Consider the following 18,862-nt stretch of genomic DNA (forward strand, 5'->3'; position numbering starts at 1 on the left):
CGCCATCAGAGGCAAATTCGGGGCAGTCACCGTGTAAGGGTAACATCCTACGCAGCACCTTCTGCTGCACCCCCAGTAACGCCGTCTCCGTCTTTCTCATCCCCTCCGATCTTGCCTCCACCCGAACCAATGCAAATTGGTCGATCGAGATTGACCCAGGTGGAGCGAAGGCGGAGAATGACGGAACAACTATGCCTGTATTGTGCAGAAACAGGGCATAGAGTGCGAAACTGCCCCAACAGAAACAAGTCGGGAAACGAGTTTGCCTAGGAGTAGTGGGGGGTGACACCCTAGGCACACAATTTTCACCCCTTAAGGAGAAAAAATTGCTTCTCCCATGTACGATCACATGGGAGAATAAGTCAGTAGCCACTGAAGCATTTATTGATTCTGGCTCAGCGGCTAATTTTATGAACTTTGAATTTGCTCAGGAGTTGGGTATTCCTCTCACTCCTGTGAATCCCCCCATTCAGGTCACGGCAGTGGACGATTCCCCTCTGCAACGGGAGCGCCCACTGTCACAGACCCCGGAGGTGAAAGTTACTTTAGGGGTACTGCATGAGGAACAGTTACAGTTTTTTGTGTTACGTATGTCCACCTCCACTATTATCCTAGGCATGCCGTGGTTGCAAATCCATTCACCGCACATAGACTGGGCCACGGGTCAGTTAACCTCTTGGTCTCCTCATTGTTTTCAACAGTGTTTGGGGAAGTTAACATTGGGGCAAACCAGAGTTCAGGTGGGAGGTGTACCAGGCCGGTATGCTGAATATTCTGATGTATTCTGCCCCAAAGCAGCAGATAAACTACCTTCACATCGCCCTTTCGACTGTCCCATTGATCTCCGTTCTGGTTGTGTACCCCCCCGGGGTCATTTGTACAATTTGTCGGGGCCCGAAAAATTGGCCATGCAGGAGTACATCAGGCAGAATCTGGCCAAAGGTTTCATTCGCCCGTCCCGGTCGCCTGCTGGGGCAGGCTTCTTTTTTGTAAAAAAGAAAGACGGAGGCCTGCGGCCTTGCATCGATTACCGCGGTCTCAACAAAATTACAGTTAAGAATCGCTATCCGCTACCCCTGATAGACGATTTGTTCACACAGATCACTGGCGCCCAGATCTTTTCTAAGCTGGATTTACGGGGTGCGTACAACCTGGTACGCATAAGAAAGGGCGATGAGTGGAAAACGGCCTTTAATACACCAGACGGGCATTATGAGTACCTGGTGATGCCCTTCGGGTTATGTAATGCCCCGGCCGTTTTCCAGGAACTCATCAACGAGGTCTTCAGAGAGGTGTTGGGGAAATTTGTTCTAGTCTACCTAGACAATATCCTTATCTTCTCCAACAATCTCTCTGAGCATAGGACCCATGTGAGGTTCGTTTTGAACAGGCTAAGGCAGAACCTATTGTACGCAAAACTAGAAAAGTGTATCTTCGAGGTAACATCTGTCGCTTTCCTGGGGTACATAATTTCCACCACCTGTCAATGGATCCTGCCAAGGTCTCCGCTGTTCTAGAATGGCCTCAGCCGGTGGGCTTGAAATCTCTTCAGCGGTTTCTTGGCTTCGCCAACTATTATAGGAGGTTCATAAAGGGGTACTCTACGGTCATTTCCCCACTTACCAGTCTCACCAAGAAAGGGGCAGATACCACTCACTGGTCTCCTGAGGCGTTACAGGCTTTTGCCACCCTGAAGGGCCTATTTTGTTCCGCACCCATCCTCAGACATGTGGATACGTCCTTTCCGTTTATTGTTGAGGTGGATGCCTCGGAGGTCGGGGTGGGGGCTGTGCTGTCTCAGCGATCTGGCCTGCAGGGTAGAATGCACCCGTGTGCTTACTTCTCCCGTAGGTTCTCCCCTGTGGAAAGGAACTACGATATTGGCAACAGAGAGCTCTTAGCCATTAAGTTAGCCTTCGAGGAATGGCGACATTGGTTAGAGGGAGCGGAGCATACGGTCACGGTCTACACTGACCACAAAAACCTAGAGTACATCGAGGGGGCTAAGAGGTTGAGCCCCCGTCAGGCTCGTTGGTCATTGTTTTTCTCTAGGTTCTCTTTCATTATTACGTACACCCCGGGTAGCAAAAATGTCAAGGCGGATGCTTTATCCAGGTGTTTCGAGTCAAAGACAGCACAGCCCTCCATTCCAGAGACTATTATTCCCCAGAGGTTGGTACTAGCCGCAACAGAGACTTGGGAGGATTGGAAGGGGACTTTAATTCCCTTTCAACAAGACATCCCGGAAGGGAAGCCCACAGGGGTGCTGTTCATTCCGCTACCGTTCCGTCTCCAGGTTCTAGAGATGTTTCATGCGCACAAAAATGCTGGGCATCCGGGGGCATCTAGAACACAGGATCTGGTAGCCAGATGCGCCTGGTGGCCGTCCTTGGCAGCAGATTGCAAGGAATACGTGAGGGAATGTGCAATTTGTGCCAAGAGTAAACCCTCCCGGCTGGCACCTGTGGGTACCTTACAGCCTTTACCCACCCCGAGTGAGCCATGGACTCATTTGTCCATGGATTTTGTGGGTGAACTTCCCAAGTCAGAAGGTATGTCGGTCATTTGGGTGGTAGTCGACCGCTTCAGTAAAATGGCCCATTTCGTGCCCTTGAAAGGACTCCCCTCGGCCCAGGAATTGGCTGACCTGTTTATTACACATGTGTTCCGGCTGCACGGCATTCCGGAAAACATAGTGTCGGATCGGGGAGTCCAGTTCGTTTCTAGATTCTGGAGGGCATTTTGCCAACAAATGGGCATGAAGCTGTCATTTTCATCGGGCTACCACCCACAGACCAATGGGCAAACGGAGAGAATCAACCAGTCATTGGAGCAATTTTTGAGGTGCTATGTTGCGGAGACACAGAGCGACTGGGTCAAATTTCTGCCCTTCGCGGAGTTCGCACAAAGCAATTTGAAAAGCTCTTCCACCGGATTCTCTCCGTTTCAGGTTGTGTCTGGAAGATTGCCCAAGTTCTCACCATTGCCAGTGGCCTCCACTCCGTTTCCTGCTCTAGAGGCCTGGCAGAGGTCTTTAAAAGACATTTGGCGCATGGTAAGAGATAGTTTACGAAAGGCGTTTTTTAGTCAGAAGGGTCAAGCTGACAAAAGACGTTTAGTAGAGTGTAGTGTTGGGCGAACATCTAGATGTTCGGGTTCGGGCCGAACAGGCCGAACATGGCCGCGATGTTCGGGTGTTCGACCCGAACTCCGAACATAATGGAAGTCAATGGGGACCCGAACTTTTGTGCTTTGTAAAGCCTCCTTACATGCTACATACCCCAAATTTACAGGGTATGTGCACCTTGGGAGTGGGTACAAGAGGGAAAAAAATTTAGCAAAAAGAGCTTATAGTTTTTGAGAAAATTGATTGTAAAGTTTCAAAGGAAAAATTGTCTTTTAAATGCTGAAAATGTCATGTTTCTTTGCACAGGTAACATGGTTTTTACCGCCAGGCAGTCATAAATGTAATAAAGAGAAGAGGTTCCATAAACAGGGACCGGTAACGCTAACCCAGCAGCAGCAGCAGCACACGTGATGGAACAGGAGGAGGCGCAGGAGGAGAAGGCCACGCTTTTTGAGACACAACAACCCAGGCCTTGCATGAGGACAAGAAGCGTGCGGATAGCATGCTTTTTACCGCCATGCAGTCATAAATGTAATAAAGATAAGAGGTTCAATAAACAGGGACCGGTAACGCTAACCCAGCAGCAGCAGCAGCACACGTGATGGAACAGGAGGAGGCGCAGGAGGAGAAGGCCACGCTTTTTGAGACACAACAACCCAGGCCTTGCATGAGGACAAGAAGCGTGCGGATATAGCAGCAATGCTTTTTGCCGCCATGCAGTCATAAATGTAATAAAGAGAAGAGGCTCAATAAACAGGGACCGGTAACGCTAACCCAGCAGCAGCAGCAGCACAGAGCACACGTGACGGAACAGGAGGAGGCGCAGGAGGAGAAGGCCACGCTTTGAGACACAACAACCCAGGCCTTGCATGAGGACAAGAAGCGTGCAGATAGCATGCTTTTTACCGCCATGCAGTCATAAATGTAATAAAGATAAGAGGTTCAATAAACAGGGACCGGTAACGCTAACCCAGCAGCAGCAGCAGCAGCACAGAGCACACATGATGGAACAGGAGGAGGCGCAGGAGGAGAAGGCTACGCTTTGAGACACAACAACCCAGGCCTTGCATGAGGACAAGAAGCGTGCGGATATAGCAATGCTTTTTGCCGCCATGCAGTCATAAATGTAATACAGATGAGAGGTTCAATAAACAGGGACCGGTAACGCTAACCCAGCAGCAGCAGCAGCACAGAGCACACGTGATGGAACAGGAGGAGGCGCAGGAGGAGAAGGCCACGCTTTTTGAGACGCAACCCAGGCCTTGCATGAGGACAAAAAGCGTGCGGATATAGCAATGCTTTTTGCCGCCATGCAGTCATAAATGTAATACAGATGAGAGGTTCCATAAACAGGGACCGGAAACGCTAACCCAGCAGCAGCAGCACACGTGATGGAACAGGAGCAGGCGCAGGAGGAGAAGGCCATGCTTTTTGAGACACAACAACCCAGGCCTTGCATGAGGACAAAAAGCGTGCGGATATAGCAGCAATGCTTTTTGCCGCCATGCAGTCATAAATGTAATACAGATGAGAGGTTCAATAAACAGGGACCGGAAACGCTAAACCATCCCAGATGTTCATTGGTCATGTTACTTGGTTGGGGTCCTGGAGTGTTGCGTAGTCATTTCCAATCCAGGATTGATTCATTTTAATTTGAGTCAGACGGTCTGCATTTTCTGTGGAGAGGCGGATACGTGAACCTTGCAGGCAACGGCATTCTTCAAGCTTCGGGTTATTTTGCTGACCACGTGCTCATGCAACTCAGGCACTGCAGAGCGCGCAAAGTGGTAGCGGCTGGGAACCACGTAACGTGGGATGGCCACTGACATCATGCCCTTGAAGCTGTTTGTCTCCACCACTCGATATGGCAGCATTTCGCAGGCCAGAAGCTTGGCTATGCTGGCTCTTACTGCCACGGCCCGGGGGTCATTTGCTGGCAATTTCCTCTTGCGCTCAAACATCTCCGAGACAGACAACTGAACCGTAGGGCTGCACAACGAAGGGCTGTTGGTTGTTGTGTTTGATGAACACTGGGAGACCTCAAGAGCACTACTCCGGAAAGTGACAGTGTCAGCGTCATCTGATTTTTTGGAATGTTTTGAACCACGCAATGGCTGGGCTACTGCTGCTGCTGAGGCGGGTCTGGTGGTGAGTCTGGTGAACCCAAGGGAGGCAGTGTTGCTGGTGGTACCCTGTCCTGCCGCGTTTGCCCACAGAGTGGGATGTTTGGATAGCATGTGGCGGCTCATGCTGGTGGTGGAGAGGTTGTTAATACTTTTCCCCCTGCTCAGGCGGGTCTTGCACACCTTGCAAATCGCCATGGTAACATCCTCAGTGCAGTCTTCAAAGAAAGCCCAGAATTTGGAGCACCTGCCTTGCTGGCGATTTCTGTTTGCGCCTCTTTTGCCTCTCACTTGAACTTCCACGCTTGTGGTGCCTGAAATTGCGCGCCGCCTACCTTGTGGCACAAGGCGAACTCGTGCAGCAGTGGGTTCTTCAACAGACTCATCTGTGCTGCTGCTACGACGGCGATGTTCTCGTTCACAAACAAAATCTGGGTCTATGTCCACATTGTCCATACCCTCCTCTTCCATCTCCTCAAACTCGTCATATGTCATTGTGGGGGGCCGCCGCCGTGGAGTACAGCTCCCCAGCACAACCGTCAGGGGAAACACCTCTTCCCTTGCCCCTCCCTCTTTCACCGGATTTCTTCCTCATTTCACTTATCCTTACAGTACACGCTGACTGGCAGCAGTACAGTGGCAGTACAGAAATGCTATACAGTGGTGGGTGAGCGGTGTACCACTATTGCCAGCAGCGACACAGAGCACAATGCTATACAGTGGCGGGTGAGCGGTGTACTACTGTTCCCAGCAGACAAAGAGTGGCAGTAAACACAATGCTATATAGTGTGGCTGAGCCGTGTACACAGAGTGGCAGTAAACACAATGCTATATAGTCTGCTATATAGTCACCCCGAACGGGGTGATGTTCTGCAGCACCCGAACAGTGGCGAACACTGTTCGCCCAACACTACTGGGAACGCAGATTTTAGTACCTAAACACACGATACAACATGTTTTCCGGGGTCGGACTCTGAGGCACATACAGATGGTCCCGATCATCATCCTCATCATACAACTCTTCTCCTGAGTCTGACCCACCCACCACCTCTGCCACCCCAACATCCCCAGACACAGTCACAGACCCCTCATCGTCCTCAACATTAACTTGGGATGCTGGCCTGAGCCCGACCTCCTCCTCCACATCAGGCCCCATCATCCCCTCAATGGCAGCCCTCATTAATCGCTCTGGCGCCGGACCGATGGACACAACGTTCTCCTCCGGGGAGGGCTGCTGCTGACCACTGGCTGCTGGGGTGGATGTTATAGCTTGCGTGGGGCGTTGGCTGTTGCTGTTGTTGGGAGTGCTGCTCACAGCGGAGGTCTCTGAGGAACTCATGGTGAGCTCATATAGTGGTTGACGGTGAGTGGAGTATTACTGATCCCAGCAATATACACACTGACTGGCAGAGTACGCAATGCTATATAGTCTGGCTGAGCCGTGTACACAGAGTGGCAGTGAACAATGCTATATAGTCTGGCTGAGCGGTGTACACAGAGTGGCAGTACACACAATGCTATATAGTCTGGCTGAGCCATGTACACAGAGTGGCAGTAAACAATGGTATATAGTCTGGCTGAGCGGTGTACACAGAGTGTCAGTAAACAATGGTATATAGTCTGGCTGAGCGGTGTACACAGAGTGTCAGTAAACAATGGTATATAGTCTGGCTGAGCGGTGTACACAGAGTGTCAGTAAACAATGGTATATAGTCTGGCTGAGCGGTGTACACCGAGTGTCAGTAAACAATGGTATATAGTCTGGCTGAGCGGTGTACACAGAGTGTCAGTAAACAATGGTATATAGTCTGGCTGAGCGGTGTACACAGAGTGTCAGTAAACAATGGTATATAGTCTGGCTGAGCGGTGTACACAGAGTGTCAGTAAACAATGGTATATAGTCTGGCTGAGCGGTGTACACAGAGTGTCAGTAAACAATGGTATATAGTCTGGCTGAGCGGTGTACACAGAGTGTCAGTAAACAATGGTATATAGTCTGGCTGAGCGGTGTACACCGAGTGTCAGTAAACAATGGTATATAGTCTGGCTGAGCGGTGTACACAGAGTGTCAGTAAACAATGGTATATAGTCTGGCTGAGCGGTGTACACAGAGTGTCAGTAAACAATGGTATATAGTCTGGCTGAGCGGTGTACACAGAGTGTCAGTAAACAATGGTATATAGTCTGGCTGAGCGGTGTACACAGAGTGTCAGTAAACAATGGTATATAGTCTGGCTGAGCGGTGTACACAGAGTGTCAGTAAACAATGGTATATAGTCTGGCTGAGCGGTGTACACAGAGTGGCAGTACACACAATGCTATATAGTCTGGCTGAGCGGTGTACACAGAGTGGCAGTACACACAATGCTATAGAGTCTGGCTGAGCGGTGTACACAGAGTGGCAGTACACACAATGCTATGTAGTCTGGCTGAGCGGTGTACACAGAGTGGCAGTAAACACAATGCTATATATAGCGTGGCTGAGCGAGGTGCACAGTGGCAGTACACACAATGCTATATAGTCAGGCTGAGCCGTGTACACAGAGTGGCAGTACACACAATGCTATATAGTGTGGCTGAGCGAGCGGTGTACTACTATTCCCAGCAGACACAGAACAGTAAACACAATGCTATATAGTGTGGGTGAGCGAGCGGTGTACCACTATTCCCAGCAGACACAGAACAGTAAACAGAATGCTATATAGTGTGGCTGAACGAGCGGTGTACCACTATTCCCAGCAGACACAGAACAGTAAACAGAATGCTATATAGTGTGGCTGAGCGAGCGGTGTACCACTATTCCCAGCAGACACAGAACAGTGAACAGAATGCTATATAGTGTGGCTGAGCGAGCGGTGTACTACTATTCCCAGCAGACACAGAACAGTAAACAGAATGCTATATAGTGTGGCTGAGCGAGGTACACAGAGTGGCAGTAAACAGAATGCTATATAGTGTGGCTGAGCGAGCGGTGTACTACTGTTCCCAGCAGCGACACACAATGACTGGGGGGGACCCTGGCTAGCGTGGCTGGAGAGCGAACTACCCTGCCTGCCTACCCAAAGCTAAACCCACAGAGAAATGGCGGAGATATGACGTGGTTCGGGTATTTATTTACCCGAACCACGTGACCGTTCGGCCAATCAGAGCGCGTTCGGGCCCGAACCACGTGACCCGTTCGGCCAATCACAGCGCTAGCCGAACGTTCGGGGAACGTTCGGCCATGCGCTCTTAGTTCGGCCATGTGGCCGAACGGTTTGGCCGAGCACCGTCAGGTGTTCGGCCGAACTCGAACATCACCCGAACAGGGTGATGTTCTGCAGAACCCGAACAGTGGCGAACACTGTTCGCCCATCACTAGTAGAGTGGAGCTTCCAGCCAGGAGACTTGGTTTGGGTGTCCACACGTTATTTGGCCCTGAAACAGCCCTCAGATAAATTGGGTCCCAGGTTTGTCGGTCCATTTCCGGTAGCTAAAAAGATTAATAATGTTACTTATACCGTTGACCTTCCCACCAGCATGCGGGGGGTAAGGTCCTTCCACGTGTCCCTTCTTAAACCAGCTGTCCAGGTGGGTCCCACTCCTCCTCCTCCCGTGTTGGTAGATGCCCAACCCGAATATGAAGTGGAAAAGATATTAGATTCACGCATGGTACAAGACTCGGTACAATATCTCATACATTGGAAAGGGTATGGCATTGAGGAGAGGCAATGGGTACCTGGGAACCGTATGCATGCGGATGAGTTAAGGAGGGAATTTCATGCCTTACATCCCGAGAAACCTGGTGGGAGTTGTCCGGAGTCCACTCCTCGGGGGGGGGGGGGGGGGGGTACTGTGAGGAAACGCGGAAAAGCCGCCGGCTCTCGAGGTGAGGCGGCTGTTTCCGCGTCCAGCAGCGCGTCTCAACGCGGAAGAACCGCCGCAAACCGCTCAGGCAGAGCGGCGGAATCCGCGTTGGGAACGGCGGAATCCGCATCGGTAACGGCGGAATCCGCATTGGAGGCGGCTCCCGCACTTGGTTCACTAGATACATTGCAAAACAGTACTGGTGTGGCTGGGACTGATAGTCCACCAAGATTCAGACTTACACGCGCGCGAGCACAGAGGCTGAATTTAAATAACAGCCAGAAGTGAGTCAGCTGACCAGGCTGGTCAGCTGACATTTTCCACAACTTTCATTGGTCCAGCAATTATGGAGGTCCTGGAAAGGTCCTTGAGTATATGTACTGCTGGCTGTTCACTTGCTCTTTGTCTGGCGTTGCAATCACATATGTGGGAGCACCCAGATCCGTAGTCAGATCCGCAAGTGTGCCGGGACCAGCTGGAGCTGTAATCCTACACTTAGCTAGATTCTATTGATAGCTAAAGTACTAGTTTGATTGTGATTATCTGTTATGACCTTTGCCTGCCTTGACTATCCCTCCGAACTCTGATCTTGTACCTCGATATTTCTGATATTCTGTTGCCGAACCCCGGCTCGTTCCTCGACTCTGCTTCTGCCTCCTGATTCTGTACCCCGATATATCTGATACCCTGTTGCCGAACTCTGCCTGTATTTAGACTCCGCCTTTGCCTCCTGATCTTGTACTTTATCTGTCCGTGTGTGTACGACCTGGCTTGTCCGACCTCGAGAACCGACCTTAACGTTAGAGGCGGTTCCTCGCTCTGTTAGCGACTCTTCCTCCTGAGGGTCACTTTCAGACTATCCCTCCTTCTGTCAGTCTGACTCCTCCCATCTTGGAGAGCTCAGGTCTGCGGAGGGAATCTGTGCAGTACTCCTTGCTGCACTGAGGCCTTGTCCTCTAAGTGTTACTGTTACACCAAACACTACACTCTACTCAGGTGAACAGAGGTTAGCTTGTATATCGGATTATCGGTGATACTGCAGATCACATATAATCTGGTATATATCTGTATTCCCAGTGATACTGCAGATCACCGGTAATCAGAGTCTCTCTGTGCTTCACCGATCGTTACAGAGGGTATTTTAACTGAAGAATGGGCTAAAATTCCTTTGGAAACAATTCACAATTTGTATGAATCAATACCTCAGAGAATTGAGGCTGTAATTGCCACATAAGGTGGACATACACCATATTAAAAGATATTTTGTTGATTTTCAAGGTGTTTCCATTATTTTGTCCAACCCCTGTATTTATAGATGTTAGTTAGATCTGCTCTAAGACTTCTTTTCTCCAGACTAAATAAGCCCAGTTTATCTAACCTTTCCTGGAAAGTTAGACCTTCCATCCCTCTAATCAATTTTGTTGCTCGTCTCTGCACCTGCTCTAAAACTGCAATGTCTTTCCTGCAATGCGGTGCACAGAACTGAATTCCATATTCCAGATGCGATCTTACTACAGAGTTAAACTGGGGCTGTAGTATGCTAGTATTGCCCTTCTTAAATAATGGAAAAATGCTGGGTGTGCGCCATATCTATTCTAACTATGCCACATGAAAGAGAATCACAAAGGATAAGATAAAAGGGTTTATCAATAAATGAAGTTAATTTCTTAGCACCCGAGGATGTATGCCATCCACACCAGGTGCCTTATCAATTTTGATTTGATTTAGCTTTGCCTTCACTTCTTTCTGCGTTAAGTATTTAATATTAAAATTGGAAGATTGGGACCCTTTCACATCTTTAATTTGCAAATAGGGATGGTCACTGCATTCCGCAGAATTTTAAATTCCGCAATTCCGGCCGGAACTTGGTGATTCCGGTTCCGAAGCGACGGAACGGAATTGATATAGCCATTTTTGGGAAATTCCGCGGAACAAAACGGATTTCCGCTGAATTTTACGGAATTCAAATTTTTTCCCCCCTAACTGAATTCTGCCTAATAAGAAGTCTTTCTACTCAGTAGACTCCTCTCCTTCCTCCCTCCTCCAGGAGGGAGCTGAAAATTCCTCCCAGAGGGAGGAGGGTCTCGTCTTCCAGGGAATTGTAGAATATTAAAAGCCAGCTTACATACCTTGGCCGGGAATTGAACCCAGGTCTAGTGCTCGTTAGGTAGCTCTCTTCACCACTATACCATCACCAACACTACATGCTGAAGCCAGCCTAGCATGTACCATTATGATATATCCAAGAGAAAAATGAGCTTGCTTAGGGATTTGTAGGATTTTAAAAGCCAACTCACATATATTGGCCAGGCCCAGGATTTGAACCCAGGCCTACCACTCTGTAGGCTGCCATCCTAACCATTATACCACCAACACAACACACTACAATGCTACATGCTGAAGCCAGCCTAGCATGTACCATTGTGATAGATCCAAGAGAAAAATGAGCTCTCTCTCTCTCTCTAGGACTTGATGCCATTGAACTGAATTTTCAGCTTAAAACCATCAACGGATACCGGCAGAATTTCACAAGCAATTTCGGAATTCCGCCACATTGAAAAAGCAATTCCATTCCAACCAAACGGAATGGAATGACCAATTTCCGCCTAAAATTGTGGAAAATACAATTCCGCGGAAAGCAGTGACCATCCCTACTAGAGAGAAAGAGAGATGAATCTACATGGCTATCTGGGGTTCTCTTCGGACAACTGTTGAACACAAAAGGCAAGGCCATGCCTGGGTGGGCTTGAACCACCAACCTTGCAGTTAACAGCCAAACGCACTAACCAATTGTGCCACAGAGACTGTGTACCACAAAGACTGTGCACGAAGTTGCTGTTGAATGATTTTATGGGGATGTATGTGTGTCTTTTGGAGGGAGGAAGTAAGTCTGCTCCAAGAAGTTTCAGCATGTAGTGTTGGTGGTATAATGGTTAGGATAGCAGCCTACAGAGCGATAGGCTTGGGTTGGGTGTGGGGAGGAATGGGGAGTAAGGGAGGAAATGACCTCACCATTGGCTTCAGCTGGAGGGAGTAAAGATGGCCCCTGCCAGCGAACAGAATTCTCTCCATTTACCTTTCTTTATTTTATAAAGTTCACTGAAATCAACACTTGGACTGTGCATGTAAGTAGAGCTAGTATTTATCTACTTACATACGTTGTTTTTTTATCTGGCATAGTATGGCTGCCAGCTCCTCTTTAAAGGACTACTACCGAAAAAAAAATTTAAATTTAAAATGGGTGTAAATACATACAATTAAGAAGTATTTTTCTTCCAGAGTAAAATGAGCCAAAAATTACTTTTCTGCTATGTTGTTGTCACGTACAGTAGTTAGTAGAAATGTGACAGAACCGACAGGTTTTTGACTAGTCCATCTCTTCTTGGGGGATTCTCAGCAAGGCTCTTACTCTTTATAGAGACATTCCCTGAAAAGGATTAATACAATGATGCTGGCCAGCTTCCCTGTTCACTGCACACTTTTTTGGCAGTTGGACAGAGCAACTGCCACTCACTAAATGCTTTTGAAAATAAACAAAACCCAAAGACTCCCCTATGAAGGGATGGGATAGTCGAAAACCGCATGGTTCTGTCAGATTTCTACTACTTATTGTAAGTGACAGCAACATAGGAGAAAACTAATTTTTGGCTCATTTTACTCAGGAAGAAACGCACTTCTCATTTGTATGTGTTTACATGTATTTTAACCATCTTAGCGGTATGGACGAGCTCAGCTCGTCCATCACCGCCGATGGCTGCCGCTCAGGCCCTGCTGGGCCGATTTTGATAAAATAAAAAGCAGCACACGCAGCCGGCACTTTGCCAGCCACGTGTGCTACCTGATTGCCGCCGCAGCGCGCCAATTCGCCGCGTGCAGCGGCGAAAGAGGGTCCCCCCAGCCGCCCGAGCCCTGTGCAGCCGGAACAAATAGTTCAGGCCAGCGCTAAGGGCTGGATCGGAGGCGGCTGACGTCAGGACGTCGGCTGACGTCCATGACGTCACTCTGCTCGTCGCCATGGCGACGAGGAAAGCCAAACAAGGAAGGCTGCTCATTGCAGCCTTCCTTGTTACTTCTAATTGCCGGAGGCAATCAGAAGAATGCGTCGGGAGTGCCCTCTAGTGGGCTTTCATGCAGCCAACTTTCAGTTGGCTGCATGAAATCGTTTTTTTTTTAATAAAAAAAAACCCTCCCGCAGCCGCCCTGGCGATCTTAATAGAACGCCAGGGTGGTTAAATTTTACGATTTTCGCGATAATGGTCCTTTAATGCAGCCTTGGTCCCCTCCTGTTTAAAGGCCTTACAGGCATTCTTTTTCTACTTTGTTTTATCTCTAGCTTATCTATTTAGCCTCTATATAGAGGCCTTTTTTGATTCCTAGATGTTTTGTTTCCATATAATTTTAAAAGTTTGTGATTTCCCTTCAGTGTCCTTCCCTTGTAGTATACTATCACAAACCATCCAAACTTAGTGCATGCCTGAGTTCAGTAAACTTTGTTTTTCTAAAATTCATAGTTTTTTTTTTTGTTCCATTGATCCCCATGCTATCATCAATCACCAGATCAAACATCATGTTGTGATCACTATTCCCCAAGTGTTCTTGTACCTGCACATTTGATAAATTATCTGGTCTATTTGAAATGACCAAATCTAGTAGCTAATTCCCTCTAGTTGGTTCAGTTACCATGTGAGTCAAGTAATTGTCCTGACCAGAAATCTGTCACTTTTATCAGAGTGAGTAGCTTCAATATCCCAACAAATGTCTAGATAGTTGAAATCACCCATAACTATAACCTCACTTTTACTTGCAGCTTTTTAAAAAAAAAAATTCAAAAAAATATATATTCATCTTAATTGATCAAATTCTGAAATAAGATGTTTGCTTCTTTCTACAAACTGTTCATGCATATTGCTTTTTATAACAGGCAATACCACTTGGAAGGTCCACTACATGTCTCCAAGATTCAGCCCAGAAGGAGCAGGAGCATGTCATGGTTCCATGTTCTGCGGTTGCAGTGGAAAACAAGTCTTATACCATGTGCCTCCATTACTTTTCAATCTCTCCAGCGATCCCTCTGAGAAGTATCCTCTTCCCAGTGACTCCGGACTATACAGGAAAGTAACAGAGACCATACAACAGGCTGTAGCAAGTCACAACTCCACTCTGCATCCAGTACCTCAGCAACTATTTAGGCTAAACAATTTATGGAACCCTATGCTGCAACCATGTTGTGGCACCTTTCCATTCTGCTGGTGTGACAAAGAGAAGAACACTTAGGTTTTACAATAACCGTAAAAAAATGTAATAAAGGTTTACCTAATAAATTATGATCCTATTACAATTGTATCTTGTGCCATTTTTAGGACTCGACAAAATACCATGATGCTGAATAGTATGAAAATGAGGTACTATTCCGTTAGCCGGGCACAACCACTAGGTGGTGTTAATTACTATTCCCCCTCCAGGCCGCCATGGATAGTAGGGAAAGATGTAACTCTGCGTTTTATCGCCACCTAGTGGTTGCGCCCGGCTAACGGAAAAGAACCGGAAATGATAAATGAGGGGATTTAATGTATTAAACATCAAAGGTCCTTTCATCTATTAATATATTGCAACAGATGCAATGAACAATATACTCCCATCGCAACATGATGCCATTATATTGCATTGGTACTTTCACATTGACACATTAGCAGTGCAATGGATTCTGTCATAATAACTTGCAGCATGCTGTGCATCAGCGGACAACATGTGTACTAGCAGCTGCCAAGTAAGCATTCTTCTATGGACTATATTCTTTACCATGCGGAGTATTGCCACACCGTTGCGATCATATTTTTCAGGAAACGCAACTTGTTTAGTGTGAAAGTGCCCTAAAACTCTCAGTCAGTCCTGTCTATTCTGGCAAATTATGAAATGTTCCACACTTTATGCATTAGCTCCATTCTCTGCATAAACATAAAAAAAACTTTATAATCTCATTAACAAACACACAGGCAAACGTATTCTAGGAGTGATTCTAGTCCTTTGCAGTTCTCCAAGACCCCTTATTCCTCCTTTGTGTATTTGGTTTTTACTTGTAAGTAAACAACCTGAATATTTATCAAGTTATGTTATGAGCAGTAAAAATAATGGTTTAGGCAAGAGCTAACACAAGGCAAGCACAAATCTTTTAGAGGATAGGGAAACAAGAATCAGGCAAGGAGGAGATTGGGCATATAGATAGGGGTTTCAAGTTAATCAAAAACATTTCTATTAAAGCAAACCTGAAGCAAAAATAAACTTATGAGATAATGAATTGTATATTTACTACAGCTAAGAAAGAGAACATTAGTAGCAAAGTCTCATATTGTTTTCCGTTATGGAAAGAGTTAAAAAAAACATCAGTCTTTTTCTGTAACATTCTGTGGAGATGCAGCTGCGGGCAGTCAGGATGCCCCCGCCAGTGCTGTGCGTAATGGAAAAAGCTACGCTTACGGATCATTACGCATAATTTTACGCTATTACGCATTACGGAATTACGCTTACGGCGTAGACATTCAATTTTGGTACATGTCTGTAATTACGCATAGCCCTTACGCAATTACGCGTAAGAATACCGTAATTCGGGTTGTTACGTTATTGGCTTACGCGTAAAATCCTACTAGCAATTAATGCGTAAGGTCATGCTGCCAAGCGGAAAAGTTGACGCATGGATCAATGTTAGGTAGCCGCCGACTTTAAGTGTTAATAGCAAAGCCCCCTTAATTGCTAAGAGCCTCAAATTTGGAGAATATATTAAGGAGATCAGAAGGAATAAGAGGAACATTTTTTTTTCCAAAAAGACCTTATAGTTTTTGAGAAAATCGATGTTAAAGTTTCAAAGGAAAAATATATACATTTAAAAACCCGCCGACTTTAACGGTTAATAGCAAAGCCTGCTTAAAATTTAGGAACACCAAATTCACAGGGTATATTAAGGGGATCAGTGGGAATAAGAGGAAATTTTTTTTTTCAAAAAGACCTTATAGTTTTTGAGAAAATCGATTTTTAAGTTTCAAGGGCAAAAATGTCTTTTAAATGCGGAAAATGTGTTTTTTTTGCACAGGTAACAATAGTGTTTTATTTTCATAGATTCCCCCAAGTGGGAAGAGTTTTACTTACTTCGTTCTGAGTGTGGGAAATATTTAAAAAAAACGACGTGGGGTCCCCCCTCCCAGACCTCTTTAACCCCTTGTCCCCCATGCAGACTGGGATAGCCAGAATGCGGAGCACCGGCCGTGTGGGGCTCCGCACCCTGACTATACCAGCCCGCATGGTCCATGGATTGGGGGGTCTCGGAAGGGGAGGGGCAGCCAAGCTTTCCCCTCCCCCTCCGAGCCCTTGTCCAATCCAAGGACAAGGGGCTCTTCTCCACCTCCGATGGGCGGTGGAGGTGGAGGCCGCGATTTCCTGGGGGGGGGGTTCATGGTGACATCTGGGAGTCCCCTTTAAAAAGGGGTCCCCCAGATGCCCACCCCCCCTCCCAGGAGAAATGAGTATAGAGGTACTTGTACCCCTTACCTATTTCCTTTAAGAGTTAAAAGTAAATAAACACACAAACACATAGAAAAAGTATTTTAATTGAACAAAAAACATAACCACGAAAAAAGTCCTTTAATATTCTTAATTAACCATTAATACTTACCTGTCCCTTTAAAAGCCAGTTCCCACGCAATATCCTCGGAAATATACTAATCAGTTACAATGTAACAAAGTTGTTACAATGTAACAACTTTGTTACTTTGTAACACCACCGCACCCGACGTCACTCGCCGGTCACCCGCCGGCCGCCGCATACACTCTAAGTCCCCGCCGGCTCCCGCCGTCCACTCCGCCCACACCTGTCACCCATATACATGCTGGCACCCATGGGTGCCAGCATGTATATAGGTGACATGTGGGAGAGGCGGGGAGGGCAGCGGAGCCGGCGGGGAATTTTTTTTCCTCTTATTCCTTCTGATCTCCTTAATATATTCTCCAAATTTGAGGCTCTTAGCACTTAAGGGGGCTTTGCTATTAACCCTTAAAGTCGGCGGCTTTTTTATATTATACGGGAGCGTAATATTACGCGATTACGGCAGACTGTGTAATTTCAATGGGAGTTTACTGTCTTACGCGTAATTTGTTACGCGTAATAACGTAACCTACGGTCTACGCGTAATTAATTACGCGTAATACCATAACCTTACACGTAACGCTTACGGTGCATTTGTAGTGAATTACGATGCGTAATTACGCTAATGCGTAATTTCGGCCCAGCACTGGCCCCCGCAGCTGCTTTGGTTTCCCTGTCGGGCGTTTCTCCTATCCCCTCGGCGTCTAGCACACTGAGGGGATTGTCAGTGGCTCATAGAGTAGCTTTGTCGCACGCGCGCTCGAACAGACGGGACCTTTATGCGGGGAGGAGGCGCGTCAGCTGACCTGCTGGTCAGCTGATGTCAGAGGAGACTCTCGGCAGCTCTCATTGGCTGATGGGTGGGGGCATGGCTGAGTGGCCTCCTCCGCTTCTTAAGCCTCCGAGAATCACTCGCAACTTGTCTGCTGCGAATGCTTCGTGTGAACACTCAGACCTTAGTTAGATCCGGTGTGGTTTGATCTGGGAGGAAACCAGGGATTTCACACAAGACTAGGAATTGATATTACTACTGTTATTATTGCTTGATTATCTGTGTATGACTCTGGCTCTCTTCTAACTACTCTTACGCTAATAGATTCTGTACTTTCGCCCATCTGATCCTATTGCTGACTTTACCTGAAATACCTTTATCCTTCTGCCTGCCGATTCTGTACTGTATTCTCCTGTCTGTTGCCGAACCGATCTGTCTGACCACTCTACTCATCAGTGAGCCCTTGGCACTGGTGAGGTTCATCTCTGATAATACCCACCAGCTCCGCTGGTGAGGTTCTGTACTGATTATATCCACCAGCTCCTCTGGTGAGGTTCCTTACTGATAGTACCCACCAGCTCCTCTGGTGAGGTTCTGCCAAATCTAATCAGTCTTACTGTTGCACCAAGCACTGTACACTTGCTATTACTTTGTTTGCTATACTTGCATTATTGGTGATTCTGCAGATCACCATATAATCAGGTATAGTGTCTGATTATTGGTGATACTGCAGATTACACAATAATCAGACTTCTGATTGCTACACCAATCGTTACAGAACAGCAGACCAAAATGTCTATGGAGACACTATGCACTCAGGTCAAACTGTTGACCACAGCTGTAAACAATCTTACCAATACGGTCAACACACAACAGACACAAATTAATTTATTGTCTGAGGTAGTGACCCGACTTCAAAAGACCAATGCATCCGTGTCATCCCCTGTAGTTAGTGAACCCAGGATGCCTCATCCTGAGAGATTTTCAGGGCACTGGTCTGATTTTCGGAATTTCAAGCATCGTTGCTTATCATACTTTGAGTTACGCCCGGTATCTTCAGGTTCTGAGGGTCAGCGAGTTTCCTTTCTAAAAATCTTGTTGTCTGGTGACTCGCAGACTTGAGCTTACAGTCTCCCCATGGGGCATGAGGCATTAACATCAGTTTAGGAGTTTTTTAAAGCAATGGCTATTATATATGATGATCCAGATTTAGCTATGACGTCAGAGAGGAAACTCAAAACTCTCCGACAAGGTCATAACACTGTTGAAACTTATGCTGCTGAGTTTAGAAAGTGGGCAGTGTCAGCCAGATGGGGGCACTATGCTTTACTAGACCGTTTTTTATCTGAGTTATCTGATGC

At 47.1% G+C, this 18,862-nt stretch overlaps 1 protein-coding gene across 11 annotated transcripts in view; it reads left to right on the top strand.

The window, feature by feature from the left end:
- Positions 1-18,862, top strand: part of LOC137546905 (arylsulfatase H-like) — a 228,656-nt gene that overhangs the window by 72,263 nt on the left and 137,531 nt on the right. For 9 of the 11 annotated variants that reach the window (XM_068269921.1, XM_068269920.1, XM_068269928.1 and 6 more), the window contains one exon: positions 14,018-14,434. The exons of 1 other annotated variant lie outside the window; for it this stretch is intronic. In XM_068269921.1, the coding sequence (XP_068126022.1) occupies positions 14,018-14,370 (353 nt within the window). In that variant the 3' untranslated portion in view covers positions 14,371-14,434. Of the gene's footprint in view, positions 1-14,017; positions 14,435-18,862 lie in introns of those variants that run through there. One more of the 11 variants, XM_068269929.1, reaches the window with a different exon arrangement.

Source organism: Hyperolius riggenbachi, chromosome 2, assembly GCF_040937935.1.
Source record: "Hyperolius riggenbachi isolate aHypRig1 chromosome 2, aHypRig1.pri, whole genome shotgun sequence".
Classification (NCBI taxonomy): Eukaryota; Metazoa; Chordata; class Amphibia; order Anura; family Hyperoliidae; genus Hyperolius; species Hyperolius riggenbachi.